The 10,680-nt window shown below is 45.4% G+C and overlaps 1 protein-coding gene across 1 annotated transcript; it reads right to left on the bottom strand.

The window, feature by feature from the left end:
- Positions 1-992: 992 nt before the first annotated feature.
- TMEM229A (transmembrane protein 229A) lies at positions 993-3,091 on the bottom strand. Its single transcript, XM_040259561.1, has one exon. It carries the CDS (start codon positions 3,070-3,072, stop codon positions 1,975-1,977), a length of 1,098 nt encoding a protein of 365 aa, XP_040115495.1. The 5' UTR covers positions 3,073-3,091; the 3' UTR covers positions 993-1,974.
- Positions 3,092-10,680: the final 7,589 nt, after the last annotated feature.

Below are 10,680 nucleotides of genomic sequence, written 5' to 3' on the forward strand. Positions count from 1 at the left end.
TAAGCAAGCTGAAGGAGCAGCATGTGAATGACAGCAGGGTGAATATACACGTTTAGCCAGTATTCCAGAAGCTGAGAATTTGGTTATGTCTTCACTGGAATGTGTGTTGTGGAGCCACGCCATACTTAACTTCGACTCATGCACATGTGACGGATTTGAATTACAAATACTTTGTCCGGCATCTGACTAACTTTAGTGTCTATATTTACATTTTATTTTTCTCCCCAGGTTTTCAGAAATCTTTTCCACAAAGTGACACTTTTACTCTCTGCAAACATTTAATTACTTCCAACAGTTTCTACTTAAGCTTTGACTGTCTAAAACAATCAGTGTGACAGAGGAGAGAAGAAGCAGAATTGAGCTGATCTCCTAACAGTTCTGCTGTGAAGTGAAAGTGTTAGTTGTTCACCATGTTCAACTCTTTGTGACCTATGAACTGTAGCCCACCAGGCTCCTCTGCTCAAGGGATTTTCCAGGCAAGAATACTGGAGTGGGTTGCCATGCCCTCCTTCAGGGGATCTTCCCAACCCAGGGATTGAACCCACATCTCTTATGCCTCCTGCACTGGCAGGTAGGTTATTTACCACTAGTACCACATGGGAAGCCCTTTTACAGTGTAGGCAAGCTAACAATTTGAATAGGAATATATATTAATTTGTATACACTCCAAGCTTTCCTAATTATCTTTATAACAAAAACTAAGAAGGTATTAGCCATCCTTGGATGAGCTATACTCAATTCTACTTGTCTTTTCTAAATATAATAAAAATGCAATAAACAAATTTAAAGTACATTATTAATTGATTAGCTATGATTTCTCAAGTGGTTCACATCATCTTATTTAACTTTGGAGCTTCCAGACTTTAAGAACAAGTCACCAAAGAGCTATCATTGATTTATAATGCACATTACTACATCAGACTTTAGTCCAAGAACTCTGTATGGGACCCAAAGGAAATGGAAAAATGTTCACAAGTGAGCCGTGGCAGCAATAGGCTGAAAACACATATCTGTATTCTCCGAAAACAATTAGGGCTAATACAATTAGGGTGAATATTCTAGTTCATTTTATTCCATGGGATTGCTTCTACTCTTGAAACTCCATATAGAAAAGAGTTCTTAGGGTTAGAACACTATTAAGGATGGTATAATTTTGCATGGCCCTTGCACATGTAAGGTAAACATTTTACATGATTGCATAAGGACTAAAATTTACAGCCAAAGATAACACAGGATCTGATTAAAGTTAACACATTTGGCGTTTAAGGCTAATCCACATTGGAAAGCAATCATTTCCAGGAAGGAGATCAATATCTTAACACAGTGTTACCTGTCTGAGTTGCTAGAAAAGATTTCTTATCTAAAAATCGATTCATAGGGTGTGTTTTCAAATTTTTCAGCTTCTTTTCATTTGTGTGCTATACAGAGGCACTTTAAAAGCTATTAATTGTAGTTTCAGGAGTACAAGACACTGGATTTCAGCAGTCACTGGTAAACATGGCAGGAAATTAAAATGACATTGGATTAAAAGGAAAGTAAACAAATCATTAAGTCAGAAAACTTCCCCGAATCTTGTAAAAATCACTGGTGTCTGAGTTGAAGAACTTCCTTACTTAAAAAAAAAAAATAATTAGTAACTATCACCCACCTATGCCAAGTAAGTGCAAATAAGTGAATTCTACAGCTTTCTGATGTTAAGGTATGATGGTTTGCTGTTTGGACTAGTGAGGGTTTTAAAATATTGATGAGTTAAGTACTTTGAGTTACATTTCCTGCAATATTTCAAAGTATTATCGTATTATGCATACATTCCCAATAGAAAAACTAAAATGTCCAATAAAACAGGTTGGAGGTAAAGTTTAGTAAAAGGTATAAAAATTAAAAGGCTAAAAAAAAAAAAACCCTCCGTTTTATTGTGTAAAAATAAATCGCCTTCATTCATGAGAATCCAGTGCCCCCCTTTTTTGGTCTTAGTTAGTTAGTTGGTACGTATCGCACCCGCCACAACACATTGGAAAGTAGGTCCTGGTACACACTAAGGAATATCCAACCAGGTAAATACATCAGCGTGATAAGGCCCATGAAATTGAGCGGATAGTGAGAATAGTCCCAAGAACAGGCGCCCCAAGTGCGGAGTCCCAGGCCCCAGGACAACTCCCACGCGTAGATGAAGATGACGTAGAAGGGTACTCGCTTCCAGGGGCCCCAGCCCCGACTGTAGTGGAGGTGGAAATAGAGCTTTTCCACCACAAAACTGCAGCTGCCGTACATAAAGAAGGACCAGAGCGACGTGTGGCCGCTGCTCGTCCCGTCCCCGGGCCCCAGCAGGTTAAAGAAGAAGGTGAAGAAGATCTCATCTAAAAAACCGTGCATTCCGAAGAAAAGGAAGCGGAGCAGGTCCGGCAGCCCCTGGTTGGGGGCTCCCCCGGCGCCCCTGGGACCGCGAGGTCGCCGCCGCCGCCCACCGGCTGTCGCTGGGGCCCGGAAGCCCGCAGGGGCGGGGGGCGCGCCGCGCAGCTGTTGCCGCCGCTGGTACCTCAAGTGCAGGAAGCGCTTCAGGAACACGTGGCAGTGGTAGAGCGCCAGCACGTACTGCAGGGCCAAGTCCAGCGCCCCCGGCGCCGCTGCGCCCCCCGGCCCGCCGACCCGGCAGAGCAGCGCGCCCGCCAGGGTCTGCAGCCCCACGTGGGCCGAGGGGTAGAGCAGGAAATTGAAGACGAAGGCGCTGGGGCAGCGCCGCTGCTGCAGGTAGACTTTCTCCAGGGCCAAGTGGGTGAGCGAGTGCAGGAGGCAGCGGTAGGGCGAGGAGAAGCCCAGCATCCGGAGGTCCGGGCGGCGAGCGAAGCGGTGAGCCGCGGACAGGAGCACGTCCAGGGTGACCCCGTGCATCCCGTAGAAGTAGAGGCGCATCCAAGCGGGCAGCGCGGCGCCCTCGGCCGGCGCTTCAGCAGTGGACAGCGGCTCTGGGCAGCCGGCGGCAGCCTCGCTTCCCCGCCCTCCTGGGGCCCCCGGACGCCTGGCCGCGCCGCCCCTCCGCGCGGGACCCTCGTCGTTCGCGTCGCTGCCGGCCATCGGCTCGGAGGCTGCCCGGGCGCCCGATCCCACGCCGCCACCGCCGCCGGGTGCGCGGAGCTGCTGGGCGGAGGGGCTGAGCCCCGCGCCGCCCTCCGGCCGCTGCTGGTCCCCGGGGGGCGCGCGGGGAGCTCCGTCCCGGCCGCGGCCCGGCGGCGGCCGGAGTTGCTGCGATCCGGGGACGCGCGGGCCGCCCTGCTCGCGGAGTCCCCCCGCCGCGACCCCGCGGCGCCCTCGCCTCCACTCCCCGGCGAGGTGCCGCCGGCCAGCGCCCGCGCTCACCCTGCGCGGCCTATCGGGCGCCGAGGCCCGGCGAGGGGCGGCGGCGCCGGGGCCGCGAGGAGAAATGCAGACACTGGTGCAAACCCCATCTCCGCGGCTCAGCCCCGCCGCCTCTGCTGCAGGCTGTGCAAGCGTAACGCAAGCAGCGACGCCCCTTCCCCCGGCCCTCCCCATGGCCCTCTCGGCCCGGGTAGACCGACCTCTCCCGCCTTCGCTGCCCCCCTCCCTCCCCGCCCCAGCCCGGAGCGCGGAGCCCCGCGGAGTCCGCTGGGGAAGGCCCGGCCCTGCCTCTCCCATCGCGTCCCCCGCTCTGCACCCGGCTCCCTCGCCGGGCAGGAGGCGTTGGCTGGGGCGGAGGCACCGCGCGGAGAAACACCTAACAGGTGTCACAGCGAGCCGGTGGGCATCCGTTTTATCTAGGGGACCGGGGCCAGGGCCTGGCTGGCGAAGACGAATGGCGAGACGTCACCGACCAGAGGCTGGGCCCGAGACCAAACTGTGGTGCTGTATGTTTAATGTCCTTTTCCAAAGCCAGCTGTGTCCCAGTCACTGAGGATAAACCGAGACTCCAGGGCGGCCGGCCCTCGGCGGCGGTTCCCTGTCGTGGGAACCGCTTCGTCAGTCTCTCCTGCAGCGGTTTGTTTGCTCCAGTCCAGGGGCCCGAGTCCCCCAGAAGTTATAAAATGATTGGAGGTCAGTAGGGTCAGGCACTGCTTTATCTTAAATCCGGAATAGTACCTTTGCTCGTATTGGCACATCTCGGTGCCGATTTTCTTCCTTGCAGAACGAGGTCATCGCAGAAATGGAGAGTGAAGTAGAGAGCAGAGCAGGAATTCGTTTTTTCTTTTCTTTGGTGGTGGAGAGGTTGGGCAGAATCCAGAATTTTGGTGTGTTCCACTGCTTTTCCTCCAATTTTTGAATCAGGCTTAGAATTGGAGATAACCTTCCAGCTAACTTATACTGACAACTCCACCCCACCACCGCCCCCCAACCCGGGAGAAAAAAAAAAGCCCACAAATCGTGTCTAGGCGGAAACTCGGTAAGAGCTCTAACTTGTAAGGAGTTCCGATGTTTCCCGGCTGGAAAGCTTTCTGGGGGATTTCCCCCCACCTTCGGGAAAATTAAAATTCCGAGGTAGTTCCTCCATTTTTAAAGCAATTTCTCTTCATTCTCTCCCCTTCCTCATTTCAACCTTACAATCTGTGGTTGCTAAATTGTTGGCAAAGTAAGGAAGAGAGAGAAATAAGTGTGGTGAGGAGACCCGTTTTAAGGTGGTGTTGACTCTTGAGTAAGGCTAAAGTTCTGACTGGTTTTTAAAGCTTGACTAAAATGTGGTTACTTTGTAGATTTCTTTTGACAGTTGTCAAAAGTCAGAGCGCGGGTGCTGTCAGGCCAGGGACTGGATCATCTGGTAGCAGCTCGTCGAACCTGTTTTGAAATAGAGTTAGCTGCCCAAAGGCCTGAGCAAATACAGTGAATGCTGGCTCCCTAGAAATACCACCACCATTTAGCTTTGCTTTACCACCACCATTTAGCTTTGCTAAAGCAAAACTGAGTTTGTTGCTTGCCATGGCAAAAAAGCTCTGAATCTTGACAAAAAGTCTTAATTAACATCTTGGAGCGGGGAGGACCTGCATGCATGTTAAATTGTTTCATCCCTGTCCGACTCTGCCACTCCATGGACTGTGGCCCACCAGGCTCCTCTGTCCATGGGATCCTCCAGGCAAGAATACTGGAGTGGGTTGCCACGCCCTCCTCCAGGGAATCTTCTGACCCAGGGACGGAACTGAATCTCCTGTGGCTCCTAAATAGTAACCTTTTTTAATCTCCCTGGGGAAAGTTTCCTGGAATAGTAATACTGCGTTGAGGAAGAGAATAGAAAAGTTATGCTAACGAAGACAGTTAAATAAAGTCATACCTTGTAGACAATAAACTGTCAGTGGTGTATGGTCTTGGGTTTGCACAGTCAAATTGTGAGGACCAATTTGAAATTCAAGAAGGGAATAATTTAAGCAAGGACAGATAAAGAAAAGAAAAGAAACAGGACTGATGTTGAGTTCTGAAATGACGCTTATCCTCAGTATGGGTAAAGGGTGGGGGAAGGGGAGGGAGGTTGATTGACAATTCAGTAATACCAGATCTGTATACTATATATTAAAAAACAGGGATGGAGCCCAGCCGGGTAATGAAAGCAGCAAGTCCTAACCACTGGATCACCAGGGAATTCCTGTATTCCTATATTTGTGAAAGATTTGTATACATATTTCTACAGTTTCATTTATTTTATATAATCTCTTCTTTCTTAATTTCTTGTATACTAAAGTTCCAAATTAAAGAATTATTTTTCTATACATTGCTTAAACAGAGGTGATTATTATTGCTTGTGGCCAAACATAGAAAGATTGAATAAAAGCTCATAAACTTTTCTGAATATAACACTGTTAGGGAATCATCATAGAAACCTGCCCTGTTGTTCTAGTATTAATATATGTCTTCTTTTTAAAGCTGCTTTTTTTTAACTGTATTCCTTTTACTCTTCTTTTCTAATATTCTAACAAGGGAGTCAACATAAGTATCAGAAAAGTTTCTCTTTGTACTTCCTCCTGCTGGCTTTTTTATGTCCCTTTATATTGTTAATTTTAATTTCAGCCCTTCTTTTTTGTCCTGGGAATTTCTTGGAGCTCCTAGTTTATACCAGGAAGGCTGAGAGTGGGATTTCCTTGAGTGGGGCTCCCAAGGAACAGTCTTGGAATAAACTCTTTTAATTCATAAAGCTTGAAAAGAAAGCAGTAAGTTGTTTTGATAAAGCTTGCTTAAAAAATAAAATTTCACCTTGAGCAGTGTCAAATCAGAAATACTTCCTGTGTATAATCTGTGCCTGCCTGCATGTGCCTTGCCTTAAGTACACCAGGAAGACCATTTTCCCTACCCCAGTTAATTTTTTTTTTTAAGGAAGTAGCTTCTTTTGAATAATAATATTCCCTTACATTGATTAGTGGCTTATTGGTAACATAAATGATCACAGTTAATGGATACCACCTCTTGAGTCCTTTCTTGGCAGCTGTACACTTCACATATCAATACTTTGTACACTGTTTCTCTTATTTTTGTAAACGTATGTTAAAACTAAGTTGCAGAAAATTTGCTTCTCCAGTATATCAGCTAATAAGCTAAAAGCCAAGCTGTGAAGTTGTTTCCATTTGAACCTAAAGTTCATTTGTGCTACACTGTCTTACTTCCTCTATTTTCATATTGAAGCCATCTCAAATAAGTTGAAATTGCAGGTTTAATAAGAAAAGAGATCCATTCTGTTTATAGTTTCAGCGAGTATTAATTTGCCAATCCAGTGACTGGTAAATTAACTCCTCCCTAGTTACTCTCTCCCTTTTGTTATCATGCTTTTTGTTTTAATCATCAATCTACACAGTCATTTTTTATACTTTTTTCCTCTATGTAATTTATTTATTTTACCCTTCTTCCCTTCTGGGTTCCTTTACAAATTAGTAAATGAATATTTATTTGGACAAATGAGGCTATGTGGAATGGGTTACTATCTGGTACTTATGCAAGAATGATGGGGTTAGATAATAGGAAAATGAGTATGGAATGCAAACATATTCCTGAGAATGCTTAGTGCATGTTTTTGACTGAGATGCAGCACTACCACTTCCTGCTGTTCCAGTTGCTTCACCCCTGTTCATAGTTACTCTAATCTGGGGCTTCCTTGGCAGCTCAGTGGTAAAGAATCCGCCTAGCAATGCAGGAGATGTGGGTTTGATCCCTGGGTGGGTAAGATCCCCCGGAGTGAGAAATGGCAACCCATTCCAGTATTCTTGCCTGGGAAATGCCATGGACAGAGGAGCCTGGTGGGCTATAGTCCATGCGGTCACAAAGAGTCAGACAGGATTTAACGACTGAAGAGCAACAGCAGCTAAATAGAAACATGCATTTAGGGGAATTCCCTGGTGATCCAGTGGTTAAGACTCCCTGTTTACAATGCAGGGGATGTGGGTTTGATCAGTAGTTGGGAAACTAGGATTCCATATGCCTCTCCATGTGGCCAAAAAAGAAACAAAGCAAACCAATAAAAATGTATTTAAATATATTTTTTCTTTCTTCAATAAATAGCACTGGAACACTTCTGAGCAATATTTTGTGCTATGTCTTAGACATACAGAAATGAATATGACAAAGTCTGTGTCCTTTTGGACTTTATAGTGTTTTACAAAAGATATAGATGTCTATTTAAGAAATCAGAAATAAAAGTAAAAAAAAATATGTATCACCCATGATACCACAATCCATGGATAACTACTATTAATATTTTAGTATGGAGCCTTTATACTATCACCCAACATTATACTATCACAACATTATTGCTATTGCTATTGCTAAGTCACTTCAATCATGTCCGACTCTGTGCAACCCCATAGACGGCAGCCCACCAAGCTCCCCCGTCCCTGGGATTCTCCAGGCAAGAACACTGGAGTGGGTTGCCATTTCCTTCTCCAATGCATGAAAGCGAAAGGTGAAAGTGAAGTCGTTCATCATGTCTGACTTAGAGACCCCATGGACTGCAGCCTACCAGGCTCCTCCATCCATGGGATTTTCCAGGCAAGAGTACTGGAGTGGGGTGCCATTGCCTTCTCCTATCACCCAAAAGAGGTTATATTATGCATTCCTTTTGTAATTTGTAGTTTGCTTTGTCACTTACTGACTAGGAAGTATCTTTCCATTTGATAGTCTGCTACTTCGTCAGTAATGATGACAGAGAATTCTTTTGTACAGATATTCCATAATTTGTTTAGCCAGAATGTGGAGATGCATTTAGCCAGTCTCCAATTTGGGGCTTGTTAGGGTTGTTTCAAAACACTTTTGCTGTTATGAGCTTCTGTCTGACTATTGTCACTTTTATAGTATCTTTTTAATTTATCATGATCATCTTTTTCATGTAGCCATGTTTATTTACTTAGGGTACATTATAACGTCCAATTGGAGGGTCAGAGTTAGGCACGTTTTAAGGCTTGTTGATTGCTATTAAGTAAGTCTCCAGAAACCTTGCTGAAACCTTTGAACTTTTGTAGAATAAATATTTCCCTCTGACGGGACTAGGAAGTCATGGCTGCTGGGAGGTTGGCCTTATGGTAGAATCTTGGTTTTGAGAATGGATGTTTGGGGTGTGTCATACCATGGGTTGTACTGTCTGAGTGGATGGTAATAAAGATAATCTTTGAGAAAAATCTATATGATTAAGTAAAATATAAATGCTGTTACCCCATCTCTCCATGTATAGATGTCCATCACTTATCTCTCCCTCTGAAACAAATTCTTCCTTCTCCACTCCCTTTCTTCCATTTTTGTACACATAAAAAACCTCTGTGTCAGAGATAGCACAACTAAAGCATGGTTTTTACCCTCAAGCAGCTCACTGTCTGGTGAGAGAGGTAGATAAATAGAGACTGCAAAACTGAATAATAACTGTTATGACAGAAAAATAGCACTAAATCTCTTGGCTCACCGAGAAGGGAGATCTGACTCTTAACTGGGAAAAGGGTCTTCCTGTTCTCCCAGTATACTGCCTTGATTCATTAACATCTCTCAGCCTTCATATTCAGCAGTGATCCTCGTTGTTGTTTAGTTACTAAGTTGTGTCCGACTCTTTGTGACCCCATGGACTGTAGTCTGCCAGGCTGCTCTGTCTATGGAATTTTTTGGCTGAGAATAGTGGGGTGAGTACCCATTTCCTTCTACAGGGGATCCCCCTGACCCAGGGATCAAACCTAAGTCTCCTGCTTGGGAGGCAGATGCTTTACCACTGAGCCACGAGGAAGCCCTAGCAGTGATTAGGCCTTGCTTGTTTCACACCTTGGGCTCCCCAGGTGATCAGTAGTAAAGAATCCGCCTGCCAAAGCAGGAGACACAGTTCAGTCCTCCCATGGAGGAGGAAATGGCAACCCACTCCAGTATTCTTGTCTGAAAAACCCCATGGACAGAAGAGCCTGGCAGGCTATGGTCTATGGGGTCTCAAAAGAGATGGACAGGACTGAGCACGCACACACATTTTACTCTTCAATGTCTCTTGTAAACATTTTCATTATTTGTTGCCTCCATTCCAATTTCAGTGCTGTCAGCCCCATCCAGACCTCTACTGCATTGGCCAGGACTATTCCAATAATCCACTGGCTGACATACCAGCCCAAGTTTCTTTATCCTCCTCCAGTCAACCTTGGATACAGCTATCAGCATAACGTCCATCTACTTTGAAAATTTCTTTGCCCTGGTCAAAAACCTTCAAATGATTTCTGCGATTTACAGCAGGAAAGTTAAGCTCCTCCACTATCAGGAGGACATAGTGACCCATTTTTTCAGTCTTGTTTATTCCACTCACCTTCAATAACCTTCCCAAGAGCCCCTTTTATTTCAGTAAATCCCATCCATTCTGTAAGGCCTGAGCATGTTGATGCCCTCCTCAGAGCAAGGCCTGGGTACACCTACCCAAAGTATTTCAGTTGCCGAAAAGTCACCATAAAGTCTCATGTCCTGCTCTGTTAAACTGAATTTTTCAAGACATCTCATGTCTATGTTTTGTCATTTTGAAAACTCATTTGACTCACAAATATTGTCTACGTTCTTGTAGCTTCTAGCATAGAAACTTACGCAGAGAAAGAGATCATCTTTCTTTTGACATCTGTGGATTCTCATACTGTTTGAAATGAACTGCTATTTTGGCAATTTGCAAACTTCTTTGATTTTTTGTTGACAGTTGCTAAGTCCTGTCTGACTCTTTGCAACCCCATGGACTGCACCAGGCTTTCCTTTACTATCTCCCAGAGTTTGCGCAGATTCTTTTTTTGTTTGTTTTTTGCAGATTCTTGTCCATTGAGTTGGTGATGCCATCCAACCATCTCATCCTCTGTTGTCCCCTTCTCCTCCTGCCCTCAACCCCTCCCAACATCAGGGTCTTTTCCAATGAGTCAGCTCTTCACGTCAGGTGGCCAAAGTATTAGAGCTTCAGTCTCATCATCAGTCCTTCCAATGAATATTCAGGGTTGATTTCCTTTAGGATTGACTGGTTTGATCTCTTTGCACTCCAAGGGACTTTCAAGAGTCTTCTCCAGCACCACAGTTCGAAAGCATGAATTCTCTGGTGCTCAGCCTTATTTATGGTCCAACTCTCACATCTGTACATGATTATGAGAAAAACCATTCTATGTAAATAAAATCTAGTTATGTTGATATCAACTAGGTCATGTGTATCTTGCCTACTCTTACACATTTTAATTTATCAATCAGAGCTAAAAACATCTAACTAAGCTCCAGACAAGC

The sequence above is a fragment of the Oryx dammah genome, unplaced genomic scaffold, assembly GCF_014754425.2.
Source record: "Oryx dammah isolate SB20612 unplaced genomic scaffold, SCBI_Odam_1.1 HiC_scaffold_18, whole genome shotgun sequence".
Taxonomy (NCBI): domain Eukaryota; kingdom Metazoa; phylum Chordata; class Mammalia; order Artiodactyla; family Bovidae; genus Oryx; species Oryx dammah.

Bases quoted from the DNA above. Each gene is read 5' to 3' on its own strand.
- TMEM229A (XM_040259561.1), bottom strand. From the start codon at position 3,072: ATGGCCGGCAGCGACGCGAACGACGAGGGTCCCGCGCGGAGGGGCGGC.